Below are 26074 nucleotides of genomic sequence, written 5' to 3' on the forward strand. Positions count from 1 at the left end.
GTTTACCACAAAGTTTACCACAGCGAAGGTTATGGCCTAAGTGTGGACGTGACTTGTGATCAGTCAAACCAATGAGTAGTTGTTCCTTCTCAGATTGTTTCTTTGTAAAGAAGAAGAACTTTGTAGAGTTAAAAATGTCCAGTACTTTTTAAAAAATGTCAATCAAACAGAATGTTGTGCAACAGAAGGATTTTTTCTCTCTGATCGCTTTAATTATATTGTGACAACTTTCCTTCAGTTTTGTGATTTTGCATCAGCAGCCATCACCAACCCAACTTTCTGTTTCCTTACATTCAGATTTTTGCATTTTTCAGTTTCATGTTGTGTTTTGTGCCTAAACCTATCCAGACAAAAGCCACTTGGTTAAGGTTTGTGGTCACAAATGTACCATGAACGGTGGTCTGCCGTTTGGCGGTCGGCTTGCTATCATGCCACCATCAGCCCCTCGTCCTCCTGATGAGAAACACTCAGCTCATGTGTTACCAGTAAGCCGAATACATCACTTTTATACCAGCTGTAGAAACATTATGATGTGAAATGTACAAATTTAGCACATATCAGTGGTTTATAGAAATGTACAATGTTTATTCTGGTGACTGGGCTGCACCATCCATATATTTTTGCTCATGTTGGTTACCTCATGGTGGGTCCCCTTTATTTGTCATTGTGTCAGTGCAGTTCTTGCTGTCCAACTGTGTGCTAACCCTGTAGTATCCAGCTGTAGTGCCTTTGGTGTCCAAACAGGTCACCATAATTCATCGATTTGAAGGAAACCTTCTTTTTAGTCTCTATCAAAAACAACTGAACAATCAATGCAGGAGCATCAAATAAAACCAAAACAAGAAAAGTTTAAGGTGGGGCAGTTTTCCTGGATCAGAAAGTCTTCTATCCCCCTAAGGAATTCTGGGACATGTAGGAATTCAGAAACCAAAGCAGAAGTAGAGGAAGCAGACTGGCGAGAAGAGGGGTCACCTTCCTTTAACATGTAATACATAACAATGAATGCTTTATAGAGTCCATCACTCAGTGGGACAGACATTAGGCCACCTGTTCTCTACAACGCTATTTGGTCTGAGTGACAGATCAGTAGAGCCAATCACGTCGCTCGCTCTGACGACGTCTCGGAGCTCGGGGACGCGCCCGGAGACGTGGACGCGGAGGAGTGGTCGGTGTCGTCCAGCTCCTTGTGGAAGCCGCCGTCGGTACCTGAGGAGGAGGAGCGAGTCGTGGCGGAGGCGCCCTCCCGCTCGCGCTTCTTCTGCTTCATGCGCCTGTTCTGGAACCAGATCTTCACCTGCGTCTCGTTGAGCTCGAGCGTGGCGGCGATCTCCACGCGCCGTGCCCGCGTCAGGTACTTGCTGAAGTGGAACTCCTTCTCCAGCTCAGTCAGCTGCCGCGTGCTGAAGTTGGTGCGGATGGCGTTGTTGTGTGCGCCCGCGAGGCCGAAGTCCGACACTTTGACTGGATGGAGGGGAGGAGAGGGGAGGGGAGGGGGAGAGGGAGAAGCTGTTACAGTCTAAATGTGCGATTTATTCATATAAGTGAGAATAAACCGATGCAACGTGAATGCTGCATATTCTAATATCCTCATGCAAAGAGCTCGGAGTCTGGCCTGTATGAATGAAATGTCTCTCTCTCTCTCTCTCTCTCTCTCTCTCTCTCTCGTTTCGTCTTTGTTGTGTGATGGTAATCATATTTTAATTTATTTATTTATAATTTTCATTCTATTATATGCATTTATTTAACGCTAATTATAATATTTAAATCCAAACTGAAGGTTGTATTGGGCCTATTCGTGCTCTGGTTTAAATCAACATGCAGGCAATATCACAATGATCTTGAAATTTAAAACAAAGAAATAATAAATGCTGAATATTAGAAGAGGAAAAAGGAAATACACAGGAGGGGGGAGGTAAAAGGCTGGTGAACGGACGGAGGGATGGAGAAGCAGGGCTGAGGGTGGGGGTGCTTTAAAAGATAACAGAGCAGGACAGACTTCCCAGGGAGAAATAACCCGTCTGCTATATCCATTAAGACACAGTGTGTGTGTGTGTGTGTGTGTGTGTGTGTGTGTGCTCGCACGCGCGCGCGGCGCATATCAGCCGTCTGGGGCCATAGTGGACCCAGGCCAGACCTGCTATCAGTCTAGAGATACCGCAGCGGCTGTGAATAAATCCTGGAAAAACGCAAAGGCCGTTTTATATTTTGCTTTTAAACGACGAAATGCTGAAAGCGTCATGTGTTCATAACAAAGAAAACTCGCATTACATTTAAAAAGTTTATATTTTCTTTTTTTTTAATTATCTTTGTTCAGCTGATAGAAACAGTGAAAATCTTTATGTTTTATTTTAAAAAGAGTGAGCTGCCAGCTGGTGTCTACATCATTTTAAAAGAATAATTATTTTCTTTATTTATTGTAGATTTTTAATGATGATAAAATTAAATGCTTCACGGTTGATGCGGTAGCAAACTTAATGGTTTCCACCATGACAACAAATGTTTTATTGTTGTTGTTGAAAGCTCTCTGAAATTAAATCTTAATAAAAAAGTTCATTTTATTTTCTTCTTATTTCTCTGCTCTTCGTCGGTTTACAGTGAAACGAATTCAGACGTGAGTGATTAAGACAACTGAAAAGAGACGGAAGAAACAGATGGAAAGTAACATTTACATGAGAAAAGTCTGAGGTCCGTGTATGCAGAGGAAACTGAAAGTGAGGAAAAGAAACACTTTATAAGCTTACAGCCTCTTATTTACAAAATAATAAAAAATAAATAATCAGTTTCGTTATTTTTAATTTCTCAGTAAACGTTGACAGATCGCTTTAAATCCTGCAGCAGGTCCCGGAAAGCTTTCTTTGTCTCACTTGTCTGACTATTTTTAAACGACGGAGCATCCTTACAGTAATCTTCTTTGCGGTGTTTGGGCTGTAACATTTCTAATGACAGCCGCTGTGATCCCTGCAGAGGAGGCCATCGCTCCTCATCGTCAGTGCGAACACACAGATCACAGTGGAATACGTGATGTCTGCATTTAACTAACTGCACCCTGTGATAAAGCTTTCACCTCATCATCAAAACGGACCGGTTATCCGTCAGAAAAATCACCCTCCCTTACCTGTTTTAGGCGGGTTCCTCTTCACCTTCATCCAGTCGAAGGTCTGCCCCTGGCCGGCCTGCTGGCTCTCCTCATCCCCCCTCTCTCGGTCCTGCGAGCCCGGTAGCTCCCCGTAACCTCCCCCATGTGGGAGCCCCAGGTAGCCCGCTGCGTCCAGACCCCCACCAAGCTGCTGCGGGTACTGTGACCCGGCCAGAGCGCCCTGAGGCCCGCAGTAGGCCCCGGCCAGGGCCCCGTAGCTTGGCCCGACGGTGCTCGCAGAGCTGGAGTAGGTTGATTGATGATAGTAGGTGGAGGCCGCAGGCTCCTCCATGAAATACTGGGAGTGAACGGTGTTGGGAGGGCCCGTCGCGGCAGCATACTCCGTGTTTCGGGCGCACGCCTGACCCGCATAGGCCCCGGTGTTGCCGCCGTTCCCGTTGTTATAAGGAGACAATGTTCCGCTTTGTAAGTTTTGGGTTTGGTGGAGGTGAGGATGATAGCCGTTGTGCGTCTGCTGATGCTGTTGTTGCTCATGATGATGATGAGGATGATGAGGATGTTGCTGATGATGCTGGGTCGCTCCTGTGGCCCCGTGCGCTCCTTCACCTCCAGTGCGCCCGTACAGCCGCCCATCCCCGGTGTAACCCACTCCCACGGTGCTGCTGTCACTTCTTGTCCCGTTAACGGCAGCTGGAGAGCCGGTTGGTCCTGTGTGGAAGGTGCCGGAGGTCACCGGAAAGCCCTGATGCTGATCCAGAGGGTGGTGGTGGTGATGCAGATGATGGTGGTGGTGGTATCCAGATTTGGGCGCAGAATAAGCGCCGGTTCCCGTTCGGTTACAAATGGAGTATTCCACAAACGAGTTCATGTTGTCCATGCAGAGCGGAGGCACGGTGGAGCTGAGAACAATTTAAAATGATCAGCAGGAGCCCACAGATGAACTTAACAGAACTTCGTTAGAAAAAAAACATCAAAAATCGAACAAATCCATTTAAAACGTTTTCAAAAGTAGGGCCTAAATAGGTAATGATGTGATTCCCTGCGCAGAGAGAGCATAAATCACAAGAACAAATAAAACAAACACCCACAAAAGAAAATGAAGCACGTCTGAAAAAATGGATAAACTCGGAAAACTGCAAGTGTTCGTCAAAATTAGAGATAAATCAAAATCAAAACGTCAGAAAGTTCCAATGAGAAGGAAAAACGTGGAGTCTGCACGTCCCCAAACCCGAAACACACATGAATAATGTGCGCTGCTGTGTGCTTGTGTGCGTAAGCGGAAGGCCTGACGCTGTCAATGGCTCAGCGCAACCTGTGAGTCCCAAACGCTCATCAGTGACACAGGAAAACACCGCGAGAAGACAGGAAGAGTGCGGTCACCTCATCGCCCCCACACAGGTTACACTCCGTCCCCCTCCTTTCTGTGCCTTCCTCAGGTTCTCTGCTTTCTCTCTCTTTTCCGTCTCTCTCTCTCTCTCTTTCGGTGTCACTTCTTTTCTTACCTCTGCCACGGGTCACGTGGACCGTCGTCATGTCGCCTATGGTGACCGGAGGCCAGAAGTTTGTCAGCCGGTCACAGAAGCGGGGGAACCGGCCTCTCTGTGTGTGTGTGTGTGTGTGTGTGTGTGTGTGTGTGTGTGTGTGTGTGTGAGAGAGAGAGAGAGAGAGAGAGAGTGTGTGTGTGTGTGTGTGTGTGTGTGTGTGTGAGTGTGTGTGTGTGTGTGTGTGTGTGTTCGTTGGGGAGGGCTCGGTTAAGAAGTGGCATTCGCGCGCGCGCGATTGCGCCGACTCACGCGCCCCATCCATCACTCGCCGTGACATTAGCACGACAAAGAGACTTCAATCAAATCGGCCCATCAATCTGATATCAGCGCGGATCTGTCAGAGCAAAGAGAGAGGCAGAGAATAAAAGAGGAGCTGTGAGCCAGCCTGCTGCTTCCAGACCTCCTCACCGCAAACGCTCCGAACCAAACCAACCAGTATCCATCCCATAGCTGCTGCTGCAGGCCCAATCAAACCTATTCTGCAAACACTAATCCTAATCCTGCAGCTACACTGCTATTACTTCCACTGTGCTGTGACTACTGCTACACAGTGAAATAGTGAGTCAGTCAGTCCTCATGTGGTGTTTTAACAGCTCAAAAAACAAGCCTAGCATTGTTTTATCGGCTTGATATTTCATGACTTGTCCTGATAAGAAAGAATGCCTTCCAGCCTGAGTTGTCACATTGTCACATGGCGCATTACTTCTCTTGGGCCCCCCAGCTGTAATACATGCAGGCTGCAATTAATTGTGTATGCTTTTATCTTTTTTAATCTTTTATTTGTGTTCACAGTAGTTTTTTTATGCAGCTCCTAAAACCTAAATATGGAATTTCTGTCACAGGAGTTTTATAACATTTGTTCATGAGAGTTCTGAGAGGGAGCTCAGATCTCTGCAGTTATTATGATAATTATATTTTCCAAATAGAGCTGTGAGGTCTGTGGGACCCCAAAATGACGAGGAAATACAGCCAATGGCAACAAAAATCAAGCTTTAAAAAAAAAAGAAGTGTAATTCCAGTTTATTGCAGGCTTTCGTAACTTTGGCCATCATCTCTATCTTATGGTAATATTTTACTCACCAAAGTAATTGCTGAGACCTCAGTAGGGAACAGTGTGACCACAGAACTGTTGAGGAACAAACGTCCTGCACGGTCTCGTGCACCGCACATGGAAATGTATATTGAATGAGGATAAGCCACCCTCAGCTCTACAGTCAAACGTGTCTTGATTTACAAGATCTGGGCTCCTCACGGGGATGACACAGGCACTGAGGAGCCTCTACGAATGATTTCTGCTCTGAGAGATGAAGCCTAGGAAAAAAGGACTTGGACCTGATGTTTTTTATTGGCAGAGCTCTGGAACCTATGTCCTGCATGAGTGTTTCCAGATAACTTCACCTGTAACCATGATTGTTATTCAATGAACAGACAAGAAAGATATTACTGATAAAAAAAAACATGAGCAGCCAGACAATGGTCACAATGGTTTAAACAAGCAAGCAATTTAGTCAGTTTATTGAAACCACTGTATGTGGAGGTAGAAATTAAAGTCATTGCACTGGAAAACTGAGCATCTGTAGACTGGGATGGATGTTTAAACAAATGGTTTAAGTAATAATTTTACTGTTCACGTTAATTTTTTCTTCCCTGTGAGTTTGGCTAAGAGGTGCGATCATCTGACTGCTTCTGACTGTTGCCCCATCATACGTCTTCATAGCAACATCACTAATTTTGCATCTCCAGACCAACATTACCGATAGAAATGACTTGCAAACCTACAAAAACAAAAGCCAACTTGTTGTCTTTAAAAGGACATTCTCGTTACAATTAGCTCTGGGCTTGTACGCTCGGATCTGAGCCCAGGCCTAACTAAACCCCGCTCCACGTCAGGGTTTCGCCAGCCTTTCTAAGACAAACAATGAAAGGAGCTCAGGACCAAAGCTGTGTGTTTATTGACCACAGAGCTGGAATCAAGTCATGTGCAGTGTGTTCTGAAGACTGCAGCTCTGGCACATGGAAAAGCCCCAGGTTAGATTAATAAACAGGTGGGCCAAAACAGCTTAGGACATTTTTGTTTGTTTGTATTTTTTTGGCTGATTTCGCTCACCAGCAGCCAGAAAATACAAGAGTGAAAACCTTCAAACCACCACTGGCAGCGAAATGATTTATTAAGTTAGACTGTAAATCTGCTGTGAACATCTTGTTGCTACAGTGAGTGTAATGCTGTGCTGAGTGCCAGCTGTTCAGCCCTGACATTTAAATCTGTCAGTGTGTGGCTGATTGACTGACTCTCTGACCTCCACTGTAACATCCAGCGCTGACAGAACGGCCTCATGACACACTGCAGCTTCATGTTTCCGCCCCGTTTAAAGATTCTTCTCTGTTCGTGCTCCGCAGTCATCAGCTCCGATCATGTTTTCCCCCCCTTCAGCCCAGTTCACTAACACTGATCATCACTTCAAAGATTATTGATTCGGGTTTATCTCTTCTTTGCACATTTTCCTTACAAGACGGAGAATATCTTTTAATGGATTAAAAGGTTTCTATCGATCAGGGAGCCCGACTTTTGGGAATCAGTTTACTTTTCAACAATTGGATTGGGAGGCCATGGATTTCTGATGGCTGAATGTGCGTGTGCGAGTGTGTGTGTGAGAGTGTGTTTGTTTGCTAATTGAATGAATGAGCTGATCTGTTATAGAAATGAGGTTAAGGCAGACAGGAGGCCTTCTGGACGGCCAAACCCTGCCGCTGCAGCAGGACAGGAAGCAGGGGTATCTTTGACATCAACACAGTGTTCTGTCTGTGCAAAACAAAGGCAACTGTGCATGTACTTCTTACACAGGGCTGCTGTTTCATTGTGTGCTTTCTATCCTTTATCCTTGAATTCTTTCTTTCTTGCCTTAGTTTTAGTGCAAAAATGGCAAAATCTCTTCATGTGCTTCTCAAATATTTGCTCACGATGTGTCAGTTTCAGAGTTTGGACACCTTCTCATTACTGATTAACCCCCCCTCTTATAACTGACTCCAATGAACCCGTCATCCATTTCTCCCCTCCAGAGCCTCTGTGAAGGACCTGACAGCAGACGCACCGCCGTCCCGCCACCAGGACGATATCAGGACGAGCAGCGTGGGCGTGCAACAAGGAGGGAGGTTAATGATCAGTGAGGGGCTGAAAGGAGAGAGAGAGGGAGAGCGAGTGGGCAGGAAGTCTGCAGGAACAGACCGGGACAAGAAGACGAAGATTAAATGACACCCACACGGCTGTCTGGGTGGTGAAGAGACGACAGGGGGAGAGAGAGAGAGAGGTCAAAAGGTCAACTTATATGTGTAATTATTATGCATGTAATAATAAGTTTTTTTAGTCATAGTTCATTCAGTAGCACTTTTATTTTTTCTTTCTACTTAGTGTGTTTATGCAGTTTTTAACATGCAACCTGTATCTGGCCACTGACCCTGGATAATGTCACAGGTCTTTGCATTAAAAGCTGGTATTAAGAAGCATTCTGCTGCACTGAGATCAGATTTGTATCTGCAATTTCAGGAGGTGGAGCTGGTGGACTTTTTTCTGTCAATTATTGTTATCCATTAATCAATTAATCACTTCGTAAAAACAATGTCAGATAATAGTGAAATATGAACAGGACAATTTCCTGAAGCTCATGTGAGGCCATCAAAGCTTGTTTTTCCCAATGAGCACACAAAAAGCTCAAATGTAGCCTTCAGTTTACTGTTGAGCAAATCGATGGCAGAGACGAAGTCAAGCAACCTTTCAACATGTTGGGCAGATGGAAACATGTCAGAAGAGCTCGTGCTTATGTTTTAATTTAGGTCTGTGAAGATTCTCATTCATCCAGGTCATGATACCTCAAGCAAGTCCAGCGCCTTTCTAAAGCACTTAGAAGTTTTAATTTAGGTTCATTTAAGTTAAATCAACTTTAGTGAATATAACATATGTATATTTATGTCAAGCTAATGAGAGCCACTAAATTCCTGTATGATGATGTCTGTGTGAGCCAAGCTTTCAGCTACCTCCCATGTAAACCCATCTGCAACAATTTCAGACGCTCGGAGCAGGGTGAAACAGAAAGCCCACAAATGGAGAAGGTGGGGTGGATGGATGGGTCAAAGAAACACAGAACTTTCACCCAAGAGGCCGGGGGTTTGTGTCCCAAAGTGAACGATCTTCTCCTAAACTTAACCATGCAGTTTTGATGCCTAGACATAACTAAACCGTGGCTATTTTACAGCATTCACCACGTGTTGAAAAGGCTTTGTGTGGTACTGGGATGAGAATGTGTAGAGCAGCAGTTGCTCTGCTGCAGCTCGGTTTACACTGAAGTTACCTGAAAGCCAGGTGTGTCTCATTCAGGTGTTAAGGGGTACCTTTTGCCATATAAAGTTTATATGGCTTACACGTTAGCAAACAGTTATTTAGCTTTTTACAGATCCTGCTGACACGGAGCAACATTATCATTCATTTGGAGTCATGTTTGTGTCCACCTAATGAATCTAATCCAATATTCACTCTCTTTTAGCTCTGTGTTTGGTCTCTACAAACTCCTGAAGGAATATATATATATATATATATATATATATCTTTTTGTGTTGCTGCACTATGTGCATCATGTAGTCAACAACTTTGTCTCTGTGGATGGACAATGTGCAGGAAGTAAGACCTTCTAGTACTTTTTAAATGACCGCTAGTATTAAAGTATTAATTAGTATTAATAATTACAGGGTACAGACAGCTAGGGACCAACCAACTTCGATATATCATTTTAAAAAGCCATAGCCATGGCATTAAAGAGAGCCAAACAATATATAATGGTATACTGACTTCCATTGTACCTGCAACTGAACTGTACACAGGAGGTGTCTGTTGCATTCTGGTTATGAGGACGCTTGCTGTGGTGTTGCTAGTGAGCCTAGGCTAGCGACCCTCTGTCATGGATGCACAGCTGGCCTGTGTTTGTCAATGGGAGATTTTCAGTGCTCATGTATTGTGTATGTGTGGCAGTTAGCCCATGATCACAACCCTGTGTTACTGTGAGCCACAGAAGAAAAACAAAGGCTTCGCTGCTGGACTGTATGTGAGTTTTCCTGTTTTCACTTTCAGGTGATGAATGAACAAGAACACAAAAAGCAGTCTTGTTTCTGTTTTTCTGTTGCTGCTCTTTCAGTTTTTTGGAACTCAAGCTGCTCTTGACAGGCTGACCTTCATGCCTCCTGTGGGTCATGGTTTCTGCCTAGTCTCCGGTCACGGGTGGAATCTGAGGATCAGCTACACCTCACGCTATCTGTTGCTGTTTCTGACTGCTTGCTCTGCGTATTTGGGATGTCGGTCGTGGATGTAGCACAGTCGTGGATCGGGGTTAATGAAGGAGTTTGATTAGAAAGCTGAGAAAGGCTTTAAACTTTTTCATCACTTCAGAGAAACAGCAATCTGATTGGACAAATAAGTTGTCTGTCCTTTCGCTTTCTCTGTCTCTATCAGACAAGTCACATGACTCCAGAACCAGGAAGTTATGCTTCTGTATTCCGGGAAAAGAGTGGGGATGTGCATATGTGTGTGATATGAGGGGCTTTTTGGAAATCGTGAAAGATGATATAGGAGAGAAAGTGAAAGAGAGGCATTGACAAAGTGGAAGAAAGAGAGGAGTCGTGCATGCAGACTGCTGACGTCGTTGCATTAACTCTGAAACCTGAACCACTGATGCAGACACATAACAGCATTTATTAACTGTTATTAATAACATTTACACACACACACACAACCACACACACACACACATCTCAGCTGATGGACGAAGAGAGAGAGTCTCCTTCATGCTGTTTTTGATGCCATCAGTTTAAATGTAATAAATCTGATAATAAAATCAAACTGCATGCAGGCAGCATAGTCGGCCATGTTGCTCTATACTTTTCTCAACATTTTACCAGTTTTAAGGCAGAAAGTGATCATAAATAAATCTTCGTTTTCTGCTGTATTCTTCTGTGTCTTATTTCTCAGTGGGAAACATATAAGCTGTTTTTGGGAAGACTTCCTGGCACATTATGGACAATGGAGTCTGCGATGTAGATAGGCCCATAAATGCACATGCGAGAAGAAGTAAAGTTACTTTAGTCATTATGTGAATAGTGTTCACTGTCACAGAAGAGAAATAAAAAGTCTCTGTTCATGCAGTGTTATTACAGCGAGTTCCTGCATTCTTCAAGTCAAAGCCTTTATTGTCATGTGCAAGTATAAAAAATGAAAAATACATTCAATAAGATATTACTTGAAATTAAAAAAAAGATCCAAATAACACTATGTACAATATAGAATATCAGACAACAAAATATCTGTGAAAAATCTATATGCCACAGCAGAGTTGTGTGAAACAGTCCTTACCACAGATAAATGTTTGGTGAGTGGCAGGTGATTATTTTGGACCCTGCTTACACTTAATTATGAAAGGTTTTATTTTTATTTGTGTCCATTGGTTTGATCAGTTATGATAACGCTGTAGTCAACAAAATAATTGCTGGAATATCAGGGGTGCCACCACACAACATCAACTGGTGCTGTGTTGAGTTGGCATTCAAACGTGTGCTTTGTGGAGATTTCTTTGTAACATGAACACAGTAGTTCTACTGTTTATCTTTTGACTGATAAACTGATAAAAAAAAAAAACATGATTATTGCTGACATCATTTTACAGAGTTGTAATCCTGACCCTCAGTATCATAAACTGCAGTGCAGTGTTTTGGCATTTGATAAGGCCTTAAACACATTTATCTGTACTCCAACTGGATTTCCTGGATCAGATTACATTGTCTCACTGGTACCTGAAGCAACATGCCTCCACCACTGCAGCCCTTGCATTGTTTAACACAGGGCTGTTTTCAGTCTGTGCCCTCATTAAGACTGCCAACTGCTTGAGGAGGTGCTTGTAATCTCAACATCCGTATAGCTCACACGCCTCCAGGTAGTCAGCAGGTGTTTCCCTTGTCTGGAAAATGCCTTCACACAGTTCACTTAACCCTGCGCCTCTACCACCGCTCCAGTGTGTCCCGCAAGTCATCGTCAGCTGGAGCTCCACTCCGGCCCAGCAGTTGGCAGTAATGCACTTATGAGCTTGTTTTAGGACTGATAATAATCAGAAGACATGAAGAAGCTGAAGTTTGTGACATGCTGGATTCAGAGTAAATATTATCATTAATGTCCAGACACTACACAGATGGTCATCATGTGATGTCAAAAATGTCTTCTTGATGACACTGATAATGATATTGGATATCTGAAAATGCAAAGTTTTTTCATTGTCATCTGATTGAAACTGTGATTTTGTTGTCTATAGTTGATCCTGTTTATTTGTTTAATTTGGAAAATTACATAAATCCAACCAAGTATCTGTGCTGAATTAAGTCATGCATTTTTGTGCACCGCAAAACCTGGAAGAGTGAGTATTGGAATAAACCCTTTGCAATTCTTAAAAGATTTTTCTATTGATTTCAACAAACTCAGAGTTTCCTTGAAGGCAGCCTCTAGTGGCCACCAGAAGAACTGCAGCTGAGGACAGCACAGCATTGGCATCAACACCTTGCAGCCACTGGTTGGAAGAATAATTATTACTTGTTAAATACATAAAACATAAAATGTTCAAACAGAGGTGAAAAGTTGGAGGTCAAAGCAACTGCGCATTATTACTGTGTACACAGAATGACGATATGAGAGAACAGAGGAGACAAATTCAGAGCCGGAGAGGATTTTCCTGCTGCCCGCAGCTTATCAGCCACCTCTGATAAGACGCTGTCAGCTCGGACAGTCTTATCTACACAACACATTTACACCCACGCCACGGCAGAGGAGAAGGGCCACAAAGGACAGCGCCTGCCTCCAGCCAATAGCCCTTCATGTTTGTGCATGGAGCTCTTGGTATAAATGAATTTCATAATGGTAAAGGAGAAATATTGTGAGAACTGAATTCTTTATGGATAAGGCTGGTATATTTTTATTGTTATTAACAGTTCAAGTGTTGTGAGCTCATATATTAACCTCCTTTATCCAATCATGTGGTCACAAAGTGTTGAACCTCGCTCCATCCTCACTGTGAGCGACTGAGCTCTTTCCAGGATGCTCCTTTCATACCCAATCATGACACTATCACCTGTTACCAATCAACCTGTTTACCTGTGGAATGTTCCAAACAGGTATTTTTGGAGCGTTCCACATCTTTCCCAGTCTTTAGTTGCTCCTGTCCCAACTTGTTTGAAACATGTTGATGCATCAAGTTCAGAATAAGCAGATATTCACAAAAATCAATGAAGCTGATGAGGCAAGACATTAAACATACTGTCTTTGTGCTGTTTTCAATTGAGTGCATGTCAAAAAAAGATCAACAAATGATCACATTCTGTTTGCATTCTGCATTTTACTGCTGTAGATATTTTAAGATCAGCGTGTATTTGTACTGCCACCATCCTGTTTTCAGCTCTGTGACCATGATGCATTTACCTGCTAATCCAAGAGAGTTTTAAATAATGTATTTACATGTATTCAGTTACATTTCATTAAAGCATTTCACCTAATTTCTTGTCTAATTTGGAGATCAGTGAGCCCACACTGTGTTAACATTTAGCCCCTTTATCTAAATATGCAGTCTAAAGTTCCTTGCAGCCTGCACATGCAGTTGGCGGATGAAGTGGGCCGTTGGCGCTGATTCGGATTTTCTCTTCAAACGCGTCAGCAGAAGCTGAATGACAAACAGCCACTTTGCTGGAAGCAGTGGAAGCTCGCCAGATGGGTTGAAGCTGCTTGATGCTTCTGGTCCACCTTTAGAAGCAATCTGGGCTTTGAAAGGCAGCTTCGGTGAACTCTGCCCTCCATATTCCCTGTTCAACAAATGCTGGCAACCGATCAGTGTTTCCTTCTGCTGCTGCTTCACATCATCCAGCACAGCGTCCCCAGGAATTACGTTCATATTTGACGATTCAGCACCTCACAATTTACAATGCTCTGTCAACGGTCAGTGCAAATCAGCATGTAGTGTGTCCTTTAAACAGCTGGGGAGACGTGGAGGTTGGACCGCAGCATGTCTCTTTTGCAAGAGACTCGAGTCCACGTCCTGTCAAGTGTTTCAGGGTGCTTTCAAAGCTGTAGTTTGGTTCATTTGGTCCAACCACAGGGAAAATGATACAGCTCTCTTTAGTTTCTGTCCAATTTATGTAACAGAGCGACTAGACATAAAGTGACATGGACTGATGTGTAGCTCATGTATGTGTACCGTAACTTGATTGGACAGGTTTGGTGATGTCATGCAGCATCATCATCACTCTGTTTATCAGTGTTCCTGTCTGCTGATAGGCTGTCATCGTCACACCGAGTCAGTTTCTTACCCCTTTGTGTTGTTGCACCTACAGATCATATTGTTGCTCTTTCTTTCTTTCTTTCTTTCTTTCTTTCTTTCTTTCTTTCTTTCTTTCTCTTTCTTTCTTTCTTTCTTTCTTTCTTTCTTTCTTTCTTTCTTTCTCTTTCTTTCTTTCTTTCTTTCTTTCTTTCTTTCTTTCTTTCTTTCTTTTTCTGTCTTTCTTTCTTTCTTTGCTAGTGAACCAGTGTCAGCAGAGGAGTATCACAGGATGTCTTTCCTGGAAACGAAGTGCAGGTATGAAGTCTGTCTTGAATCTGTCTGCCTCTCTGTCTGAGGTGGTGTGTTGCCTTTCCATGACATTCATGATTTTTTACAGTACAGCAAGCATAGACAACCAATCATGTATTAGACTGCACATACTGTTTTAACAATATAGCTGTTCCAGACAGAGCTGAAGGCCTTCAGTATGAAAGCTAGAGGATGTTCCATCACCTGAGAGCTCTCACAATGTGGGACTGATAGCTGCAGAACCACTTACATGAATATTATTGAATAAAACACATCTCATTTTCAGTGCATTTAATATTTTAGCTGTTTGTTAATCGTTTGATTTTTTTCTCAGACAGCAGCTATCTTAAAAACATGGCTGCTGCTCTGAGCTGACCACTCAGCATTCTACTTACTGGCTGTTAATTGGTGCAGTTGGATTGACTGACAATTGTCTGTGTTGGTCCCTTGGTAAATACCAGTAAATCCTGTGGAATGGCTCTTTATTGACCTATCAGAGAGAGACAGCAGTGGGGACTTTGGTGCATCCACACACGCGCAGTGATTTGTGTTCGGTGTGTATCCTCCAAGGCTCCTACCTGACAACTCAATATACAGTTGTGTGTGTGTGTGTGTGTGGGAGAGAAGGCTAAAAACACACACACACACCAAAGCTGTGTATTGATGTGGCCCTCAGAGGCAGAGGCATTGATCATCTGCCTTTGACTCACCTAAAGAATGGATGGTAACTCAGCTAAGTGGATGCTAATAAACACACCATTCACACTCATATGCACAGCGAGGCATACCTCTCTGTTTATTCTATGTGTGTCAGTGGTGTGTTTGTTAGCACACACACATACACACACGGGTGAACCATGGCTGACTGTTTTTCCACCATGACCCTGCCCTGATCTTCAGTGTCCCCTCTTTAAACCTGATCTCTCTCACAGTGGGCGGCCATTTTGGCTCAAAGGACAGGGATCCTGTGTAGGCACCTTGACAAATTGTCCAAGTCTCGAAACACCTGAAACAAATTACATGTGTAGATAATTAAGCAGATTAATTTACCTGCTGCAGTTATTGGCAGATATTTAGGACGGGCCCTATAGATTTAGACAAACAATAACTTAGGTCAGAGGTCAGAGGGCACATTCCTGTAATATTTGAAAAGTTACATTTGGAGGTGTCATAGGTCACACAAGGTAAAAAAAAGTGGAAAATAGATATAGTAACATGAAAATGTACACTTTTATTGTTCTGAATGCTTCTATCTGATGCTGTGAATCAGACTCTTATTCAGTATATCAAACAGTACACTGCAGATCCTAAACCAGCAGCATTACAGGCGACATAGGGTCAAAGGTCAGGGCCTCGGAAAGATGGAAGATGATGTCAGACATCTTGTAGCCAATTCAAGGACAACCCTCCTTTACTAACAGCTGTTTTTGGAGAAATACTTTTTAAACCTTCAGAGGAGTTCTTCTGGTAAAGTTTCCCTAAGATACTAACGGAGTGTTCCTCCTGGAAGCCCTCGCGTATGAAAGTGAAGCTTGAAATAATACTATAAAGCAGAATATAGATCCCATATTGGTGCAGCTTGTCTGTCAGTCACACACTGACACTCAGTCAGAATGATTGTCTCTGGCAGTTAGCATTTTTCACATGATCTTTTTTAGCTCCTCATCATGACGTTCAGTGACAGTAGTGTGTCAGTATTATTCTGGTGTTGCCTCCATATCTGATGTTGAGAATATCTAAATGCTGTCTTATATCTGGCCAATAGGAACACGAGCAGCACAGCAGGCACAGTTCAGCTGAAATCCGTAGTTTTATAAAAAAAAAAAATTACTGATTAGCTGATTTGATTTGATTATTATATGGATGAAGATTTGAATGAATAAATAAATCAGGCGCTTGTAGTAGCAAGCAGTGCAAGCCTTCGTGCAGATATTGAAATACATCTAAGATCACAAGTTAAAGCCTTCGGTCCTCACTGAATTCCACTTGTATTTCAAGAACAGCGCTCTGCTTTGTTTTGTTTTGGGGTGGCCTGTGATTGGTTAGCCACATCACTGCAACACAAGAGAGAGGAAGAGAACAGGACACAGTGCTGACTTCCAGCCACAAGCAGGAGTGTACGTCAAAGTGGCTGAGCTGTGAATGCCAAACCTGCTCGCTAAGCAAGTTCTTTTTTTATTTCAAAGGGGATTCACTGATGGTTGACTTCTAAATTTGTGTTGGCTGTCAGCTGCAAATGGTTGCATGTAGAGCTAAGGGTTCATTATACTTGAAACGAACCAAAATCACTTCAAAGGAAAAAAGAGTTTGGACCAATTCCAAACGTTCACATTTAAAGGTGAGAAGCCTGCATTACGCTGCCTCCACCATTTCTCTCCGTGAGCTCTGTGTCTTCGTGTTTCTGCAATCTCGACGCAATGAATCCTTCAAATGGACATAACAGCACATATGTTTTTCTCTGCTCAGGCATTCTTAGTGTTGTACCCAACAGTAAACATACAAAGTGACAGAAATTATTTAGTAAAGAATGAATAGAAAGAGCTTGTGAGAAAAGTCCATCCCTGTCACTATGAAAGTAAACAAAGATGTTGAGCTGTGTTGAAAAGGGGGTTTCAGACACTATTAGATGATGCAGCAGCACTTTAAATATACTCCTGAAGGCCAGCCACAAGGGTCTGCGTGATGAGACAGAGCTGTTCATCCCCTTGGCTGCAAAACATGAACACACAATTAATAAGACCTTTATGAAGAGTTTATAAGTTACTAATGGCTCCCTCACTGAGAAATTTGTAGACTGAATGATGCTGCTATATTGTTTATTTCAAAAGCTGGACACAAGATGTCTCTTTCACTGAAAAAGTCCATCCTCAGTGTATGTGTGCTGGATCCTTCAGGGTCCAACAAGACACTTGTGTAAGTAGCAGCATACTGGGCAATGATTGGCTTCACAATAATGGGATGTCATCTGAGATTTAGGGTGAGCACAGAGAAAATGAAGAGGGATTCAATTAGAAGCCATTAAAAATTGCATATATATATATATATATATATATTCCTAAATTTGCAACTTTTTTTGCGCCTACAGTGGCCGGTTGATACAGTATGAGACCTACCATGAAGTGACAGCTCTTCATTTTCTATTTAATCCCACCACTTTGACTTGCAGGTTGCAACTTGTGTCAGCAGCAAGACTGTGTGTCTGAGGGTAAAGTTTCCTCTTGACGCCCGGGATGATAAAAATCCAGCGCTCACATATTTCACCACCGCTGCTAAGTGGGTGATCTATCATGCCTGAGTTATGCAATATCACACACGCACACACACACGCAGAAATCATAACAGTGATGGTGACGATGATGCAAGAGATAAAGGAGTAGTCTGTGTATTACAGCATGGCAGCAGGTCGACAGGCGGTGACAGCCAGGAGAGAGAGATTATTGGAACACACACACACACAATCTCTCCCTCACACACACATGCAGGCACTCAGAAGGTGAGATATGTCTCCCAGCATAGAGATGTACTCTGCTGTAATCTCTTTGTCTACAAGATACACTTAGATGGATGGTTACAGGACAGAGAGAGAGAGAGAGAGAGAGTTGCAGCGTATGCCGCACGTCCCAGTCTTCAGTCTGCTACAGTCAGAGCCACTTTTTAAATGGGCTTAATATATAGTTAGTACACCTGTTAAGTTCTATGTCTGCAGATGTGAATCTTTCTAAAGGATGGTTGGGATTTCCTTGAAGTCTTTATTAACACAACACTCACCTGCCATGTGTACATTGAAGTGACATTGAAAGAGTTAGTGGATTTTGTAATCACGCGTCCACTCCGTACTGCCCGCCACTGAGGAGATTAAACCGCAAGATACAAAAGATCCACAGTCTTCGTTCTGTTCTTCTGTTCTGTTCTTTTGGCCGATATTTTCCTGAAGAATCCCAAATGCACTGCAGGCATACACACCCGAATTAATTTCATGGTCCAAATAAGATATTATACTGTGTATAATGGCTATTAGAGCAGCTAAAAAAATAAGTTATTAAATACTTCAATACTACCTAAACATTACCGACATACTGTGTATTTTTGGACAGTTGCTAATCTGTGATTCTGTGGAGTTTAACAGTGAAAGCCCAATTTATGTCTGTTTTAAAGGAATAGTTCAGCATATTAACAAATACTTTCATTTGCTTTCTTAGCGAGAGTGCGAGGACCTGTGCCTCTCTCATGTCTGTACGGTAAATATGTAGTTGGAAGCAGCAGCGTCATGTGTTTTAAGAGGGACTTTGTCCTTATTGGGATAGAAGAGTTCTCCATGGTTCTATACTGGGGCCACCACTGGTTCACATTAGATGCAGGCACAATACTGACTCTTGTTGGTGTGCAGATATAAGTTTTTCTTTTGATTATGAAGAAGAAGACGAAAATGTGACAGAGCGTGTGACTACAGTTTCAAAAACATATTCATCTACGTAACCAGTCATCAGAGCTCAAATCTCTCAGGAACCTTAAAACTGTTAGCTGAGAATTTGTCATATCTTGTCGCCTTATGTGTCTGAGCCGACCACAACCACAGACTTGGTTAGTGCTCAACCCTGTTGCTGGTCCAGAATGAGAACATCATGCTAGCTTTAGCTACCTTTTAGCATTTTATTGACTGCCTTTGAAGCATGCCAGGGACTGGTCCTCAGAGACCTTTCAGGCTTCAGCCTTTTTATGACCTGAAGGACCAAATTGAAGATTAAAGGTGATCACGCACTTGCTGCAGGACCCCTAAGAAGACCTGCCTCAGGAAACTGAGTCAGCCTGATCTTCTTTTGAATGTCTCTTAAAGACACACTTACTTTGCTGTATTTGCAACTTATTATAGTTTCTTTACCATTAGCAGCAGTAGAATTATTCAGCTTTGTCCTCTACACATGTGCTCCACTGCTGCATATTATGTGATATTTACAGAATCATTTCAACATGTGACATTCACTGCTTTGGGATAAAAGGCTTAATCATAGACATAGACATAGACAGAACTGATTTCACCTGTGCTTCTCAGTGGGATCTGATTCAACAGCGTATCAGAAACAGTTTGGATGATGTCATCAATAGTCTGTTCAGATTAAATGATACAAGGCATCCTGCTGCAGAACAGTGGTGAGATGGAGCTCAAAGTACAAAGATGTGTTTTCTGCTGTTGTTTCTCAGAGGAGAACACCTGTGTCTGTTGGTTCCCATGGGAACTACGTCTGCAGTTTAAAACTTGTGCTCACATGTGTAGACCTCAGTTTGTCTCAGTTTTGTATGTGTTATCATTATCACAAGGAACAACACTGCCCTTTCAGATAGTTTGGCTGCCTGATCAAACAGTAGTGTGTAATCAGCAGTCAGAGATACAGTGAGAGTCAGCTGGTCTCTGAATTAATCTCCCAGATGCTTTGCCTCATTTTAAGGAGGAAGAGTACTGAGCTATGTAATGTTTGAATGACACCCATATGAAGATGTGAGGATTCCACTCAGTTTGGAGATATAAAGAAAATCAGAGCGCACCACTGGGAATTCAGCCTCTACTCACTGGGTCTGGACTTGCTCTGAAGGTTGTGTTGTTTTTAGCTTAGAACTTACACATCATTCTTAACTGAACACATGCTATTTTGTTTTGTTTTGTATTTTGTCAAAATAGCGTTTTTCTCCTCATTCTGTCTTGATCTTGGACATTCAGCCGGGTTTATTCAACTGTGGGTCAGGACCCTGAAATGACTTCCTTTTGTGTGTCTAAAGGGTCAGGAGGTTTTTGTTGTTGTTGTTGTTTTGTTTGTTTCATAATAGACATGCATAAGGAAATATTCCATTATATCGACTTTGAAACTGTAATATTCAAACTGAAATATTCCTCTGTGGCTAACTGGTTGTCAGTGCTCTGATTTTATGTGAATCAGTTGGCCTAGAAACCAGTCTAAAAATCTTAGGTGAAAATACATATTTAAATCATTATTATAATTTTTTTAACCAATGGTACGTGTTATTATTATTATTATTATTGTTGTTGTTATTGTTATTATTATTATTATTATTAGATAACATTGTATAATAATATAATATTAATTTATAAGAATTGTAATAATCATCCTCATCGTCATCATCATCAATAAATAAATAAATGAAGCAACCTGCCTTGACTCTAAACAAGTAACATGTAACCTAAACAAGTCATAATTCTTTCATTTTGACTCTCTCTATTGCAGGCGTACACATACACGCACGCACACACACGCGCGCGCACACACACACACACACACACACACACCATGCCTGTCACAGTGAGCCAGTCATCCTGTAATGGCTGCCACTGCTCATTGTTCACATCCTGCTTTGTCTTCAGCGCCATTTTGACTCCGTGGGAGGAGGAGCAGCTAGTTAGCATCAGGTCCACACACACGCACACACACAGTAATGGAGGGGCAGCTAGCCAGGCTAACGCAGGCTTTAGTCCACACTCAGCCCACAGCAGAGCATTAGTGATGCCAGGCTGCAGCTCTCTCCTGTGCTCACAGACCTGTGCTGTGCTGTGGTCAGTTCTGCCAGTAAAAACCTGCGTTGTGAGCGAGTTCCTCTGCTCTGCTCACATGGTGGAAGCTCAGGGCCATGCTATGCTAACCATTAGCTCCCACTCACAGGCACAGGGCTGCCCGTGCTAAGCTAACGTGCCACACAGGGAAACAACGATCCTGCTGTTTCTCCTCTTTTTATCTGCTCTGGGAAATATCTCATTCTTCCTCGAAGTCATCTCTTCAGGGTTATCTCTGTGTAAACAGGGTCTGAGCCACAGCCTGTATTTATAACGACCAGTGTGGGAAAACTGGACACACATGCGCAATTAAACATGAATCTGCATTCAGTCCAAACTGTGAGATAAATTCAAATATAAAAACAAACATAAAATAACAAGTGTTTCATTATAGTGATGAACTGGAAATTAATTTTTAGATTAAGCCAACAGTCCTGGAAATAATAGGCTCAAGGTTAATTGCAGTGAAAATAATATATACTATAAATAAATAAAAATATTATTCACTGTTGCAAGTAATAGCAACCAAATAATTATCTAATAAATATGATAAAATGTAAAAATAAAATAATAATCTCTTTGTGTTATATTTAGGCTGTTATAAATGCAATAATTTTAACAGCATTCAAAAGTCTACTGCAGCCATATGTTTGAACATAAATCATACCCAGATCACTCCTGCAGCCTAGGCCACAAAACAAAACGACATGGGCCACAGTGTAAATGTTTGTGTGTTTTTATTATTATTCTTCCACTATGAAAATATATGTACAATAAATAATTTGGATTTTCACTATTAAAGAATCTGAATAAATAAACTAGGGTCTAAAACTCGGGTCATCAGCAGGGCCTCTCTCTCGTCTCGTCTCGTTCAGAGAGAGAATGAACTCATTCTTCTTTTTTAGGTTTTATAAGAGCGGTCCGGCTCTCTGCGCCTGGACTCCGTGAACAGTTCCTGAGAAGTTATTAAGGATCCATGAAGTTGCACCACACTGGACAAGAGGAAACAAATCCACGCAGACTGATCGGCGTTCACAACGTGAGCAAAAGCAAGAAAGGCAATAAATACCTGAAATTTTGGACAAGGGGAGAGAAAAAATCCACAACGTTTCGATCGTGGAAAAAAAAAATCCCTTCGATGTTTAAGATTAAAAAAGAAAATGAACTCTGTTAAACTACATTATAGCCGCAAAGTAAAACCAGCAAGAAGACGAAAAAATATATTTAAAAAGGAACATAATTTTCATTTCGAAATGTTTCAGGAATGTTGCCGAGAAGCTTTTATGCTTTTTAGACAGCAGAGTCCTCGCCGAGTGCTGCGTCCTCCGCTCGATTGTTCGTCCACACACACTCACACACACTCCGCTTCCTGCACCCTTCATGGCGCGGCCGCAGCGGCTCTCAGAAGTTGAGGTGCTGCAGGTCTATGGTGCACAGTGTGCGTGTGAACAGGTCGAAGTCCTCCTCGGAGAAATCCACCGGACTGTCCAGGGAGCTCTGCAGGCTGGGTGACAGGCAGGCGTCCCCGGCAAAGAAGGTCAGGTCGGGCAGTGTGGATGATGATGAGGAGCCGGCAGGAGGGGCAGATGAGGAGGTGGAGGTGATGGAGGAGCCCCGCTGCTCAGAGAATGACGGATCGGAGGCTGGTGCTGGCCCGGCTTCGCTGAGCTGCATCAGCCCCGGGTTGTCGGTGGAGTTCGTGGCGGTGAACGCCGGCGGGGAGTGACGAGTCGCAGCCGCGTCGGAGGAGCCAGATGCCTCTGGCAGCGGTGGGCGGTCAGGGCGGCTCAAACGGCCTCCCTCCTCCGGCGTGGGCTGCGCATTGTCCCCGCTGTCATTAGCGTAGGCGGTGTGAGCAGGAGCCGAAGATGGATTGCCGCTCCCCGGCTCGCTCTCCGATGTAGCCTCCCCGGTGCCGGAGGCTTCCAGCGGCTGGCTCGAGTACGGGGAGGAGGCATCGGCGCCTTCGAGCGGCTCAAAGCCGCCGGGGTCGCTGGATTCGTGGCCCCCTCCACCACCGCCGTCCCGATGGTGCGTGGTCTGGCGCTTGTGTTTCATCCGCCGGTTCTGGAACCAGACTTTGACCTGCCGCTCGGTCAGATCCAAAAGCGCGGCGATCTCCACCCTCCTGGGCCGGCATAGGTACTTGTTGAAATGGAACTCCTTCTCCAGCTCCAGCAGCTGGGTGTTGGTGTAGGCGGTGCGCAGCCGGCGGGACCCGGCTCCTCCACCATCCAGGCTCGCCTGGCTCGGGTCTTCAGGGAGACAAAGACAAATAAAGGAGGGAGACACAGAGAAATTATGTGGAGGATTTATAGTGCAAAATCTTCTGAAGCTATTCTCATTTTTTATTTTAATTTTATATTTCGTTTAAACGTGAGATTGTAATCTACTTCATGAGAGCCCTGTAAAACTCTGCTATTTTATTGCGTGCAAGATTTCCAGCCAAGAAATAAGCAGAAATCCCCACGGCTCTTCCGTCTGTAATAAAACAGTAATAAAACACAAAAAGTCTCGTAAAAAAATACTCCTTCCAATTACAGTAGCAGCCAAGGCCATAACTGTAAGAGCGGAGCAATTTGGTGCTGGTAGAAAATAATAAAAAAAATAATAATAATAATAAAAACGCAGATAAAGACAGATGATCATGGTGTCAAAGTGGATTTCACTCTCCTGTAAGCCTGGAGTGCAGCGAGCCTGCTGTGAGAGGCTGCAGCATGCGATCAGAGAGATGCAAAGAGAGGAAAATAAATATATCACGGGATAGGGAGGAAATGTGCAGGGAAATGTGGGAATGTCGATGTGAAACGAATGTGGCGGTATCTGTCAGAGGCATAACTAAAACTCGGAATGGGTTTATGAATGAGACCAGAAAAGGCAGGAAATTGGGCGAGAAAGACGAGAAAACAAGAATGTCCATTCGAAATGGATGGGGTGGGATTTTGTGTGTTTGGGAAAGCGAGAAATATGAGGGGGAGGGGAAAAAAAGACTTTAAAAATGGAGTGATCGTTATGGAGGTCAGTGTAGCAGATAGAAATGACCTAAACCCGAGAAAATGAGATTGTGTGCAGTCTGGATCCTGTGTGGATGTAGCTTATGCTCACCCCAACCCCCACCCCGACGTATTTTGTTCGGTCCCTTTGCTCGCCATTATATTTCCTACCTCCATCCAATATGGCTACCATCTCAGTTGTGTTATGAATATATAATAGGGTGCTGCTGCTGCTGCTGCTGATACCAAATCACAGCACCCAATGAACAGAATGATGCAGCTGCTATCATCTGCAGGATGGATGGAAACAAAAAAAACACCCTTTGTCCGTCTTTGTGCGCGATAAATAATTCTTTATGGACAGGATGCATTTTGAAAATTTGGGCTATAGGTGATCCAGAAGTAACAGGATGCTGCCGTGAAAGGTTTGCACTCAGCGTTTAGCACATTTCTACGTCCTGACCATAAAACCGACACAGAGAATGTGTGCAAGACGTTAATGGCTGCATATTTAAATGCATGATGAGAGAGTGTGTGCAAAGCACTGCAGCATAATGCAGTGGTCTAGATATGGCTTCCCTGTTGACACAGCATCACAGCACTGCACACACACTAACACACACACACACACACACACACACACACACACACACACACACACACACACACACACACACACACACACAGAAAAAGAAAATGTCTGTGTAATGAATGGTGGGTTATTTCTAAAGTGGAAATGAAATGAAGATGCAGACAGTAAATTAAAGCACAGGCTGCGCACCCCTCACACTCCCAAACCACACACACATACTAGCTCCCGACCCGCATCCCCAGCATACCGACCTGTGGGCGAATCCATGCCCGCCGAAGCGTACCCGGAGGCGGTCGGCGACGGGGAGGACGAGGCAGGGGGGATGATGGATCCGCCACCGCTGGAGCTGCTCCCAGGCTTGGGGCACTTCTTTGATGACTTCTTCTCCTTCATCCAGGGGAACTCGTGGGCCAGCGGACCGGCCGGGGTTGCCGTGGCCGTGGCAGGGGCCTGACCGGGCGGACAGGGCTGCTGGGCGGCTCGGTGGTGCGTCTGGAGGCCATTAGTGGCGGAGGTTCTCCGGTTCTGCTGGCTCCTAGCAGTCGGTCTCGGCTGGCTGGCTGTGCAAGGGCTGAGGCTGGGGATGGTGTGCTCGAAGGGAGGCGGAATTACTGTCGACTCCTTGATTGATGAAGTTTGAAATGACTCCAGGACGGCGGGGAAGGACGTCAGGCACTCTGCTAGGGACGGCTGGCTGTTTATAAAACCGATCTCCCTCTCAAATTCAAAATTCATAGCTCCCTCAAACCGGTTTCACCCTCAAACGGCGAGACCCCCGAACAATCCCTTCCCCAAAATAAAAAAAAAACAAAACACATGCACACACGCACGCTCGCACACGCACACAACACAATATGACTTCTTAAAAAAAACAAAACGAAATGAAAAAACGCACGAGCATGTAGGCTCCCGACCGCAATGGCGTAATGCGGTGGCTATATAATAATTGTGTATATTGGTGATATTACTAGCGTATGGGGACCTGGGTAGGCTAAACTGAAGAACTATGGGGCGAAATTGCAGCCAATTCCTGGTCATGTGATCCAAATCAGCCAATCGAGGGACCGGGCCTGGCGGCGGCGATGGCTGTGGGAAGCAGCATTATTATTTTTCCACCAAATGCTCTGGCGAAGAGGGGCTATATCACAGGGTGGCTGCTATTGTGTTGTCTTAACGGGGGGTGAATTTTAGGGAGGAAAATCGGGAGAGCGGCCGGTCGCCATGTGCGCCGTGTGGGCGGCGGGTCGGCGCATCCCTGCCCGGTGTTACGCACAAACAATAGAGCATCTCTCGGACATTTTTTCGGTCCTCTGGGTGATGTAATGACGGTTAACATTAGGTGAACGGAGCTGGCCAGCACCGTTTACAATATGGCTCCTTCAGAAAAAAAAATACTGTTTACTGCACTCAGCTCATTAATCTTATAAAGGGTGACAGAGGCTGAAAAATCCCCAACTTAGAAAACTTGGAGAGGGTTTTAGATGGCGCAGCAGCTCAGGAGGAGAGGATGATGAAGATTTCCACTCAGCGGTAGTGAAGATGAAGCAGATTGGCTTCTAACAGAGCAGAGAGACAGAAACTTAGATTTAACTGTGAAGAGAGGCAGAGAGAGGGAGCCTGTTGGTGTGTAAGTGCACGTTTTTTTTTTTTA

At 43.8% G+C, this 26074-nt stretch overlaps 2 protein-coding genes across 2 annotated transcripts; both read right to left on the reverse strand.

The window, feature by feature from the left end:
• Window positions 1–1096: 1096 nt before the first annotated feature.
• hoxb1a (homeobox B1a) lies at window positions 1097–3974 on the reverse strand. The gene is made up of 2 exons (XM_041956527.1): window positions 3116–3974; window positions 1097–1461 (listed from the first exon to the last, which is right to left on the reverse strand). The coding sequence occupies exons 1-2, from the start codon at window positions 3972–3974 to the stop codon at window positions 1097–1099; spliced, it is 1224 nt and encodes a 407-aa protein (XP_041812461.1).
• A 17595-nt stretch (window positions 3975–21569) lies between these two features.
• On the reverse strand, window positions 21570–25158 carry hoxb2a (homeobox B2a). Its single transcript, XM_041956630.1, has 2 exons — window positions 24675–25158; window positions 21570–23093 (listed from the first exon to the last, which is right to left on the reverse strand). Exons 1-2 carry the CDS (start codon window positions 25156–25158, stop codon window positions 22240–22242), a joined length of 1338 nt encoding a protein of 445 aa, XP_041812564.1. The 3' UTR covers window positions 21570–22239.
• Between the last annotated feature and the right edge of the window lie 916 nt (window positions 25159–26074).

This window comes from Chelmon rostratus, chromosome 17 (genome assembly GCF_017976325.1).
Source record: "Chelmon rostratus isolate fCheRos1 chromosome 17, fCheRos1.pri, whole genome shotgun sequence".
Taxonomy (NCBI): domain Eukaryota; kingdom Metazoa; phylum Chordata; class Actinopteri; order Chaetodontiformes; family Chaetodontidae; genus Chelmon; species Chelmon rostratus.

Excerpts from the sequence above, each read along its gene's own strand:
- hoxb1a (XM_041956527.1), bottom strand. The coding sequence starts at position 3,974 with ATGGACAACATGAACTCGTTTGTGGAATACTCCATTTGTAACCGAACG. Across the intron at positions 1,462-3,115 it reads GAGGAACCCGCCTAAAACAG|TCAAAGTGTCGGACTTCGGC; the intron begins GTAAGGGAGGGT and ends CCCTCCATCCAG.
- hoxb2a (XM_041956630.1), bottom strand. The coding sequence starts at position 25,158 with ATGAATTTTGAATTTGAGAGGGAGATCGGTTTTATAAACAGCCAGCCG. Across the intron at positions 23,094-24,674 it reads GGGCATGGATTCGCCCACAG|ACCCGAGCCAGGCGAGCCTG; the intron begins GTCGGTATGCTG and ends GTCTCCCTGAAG.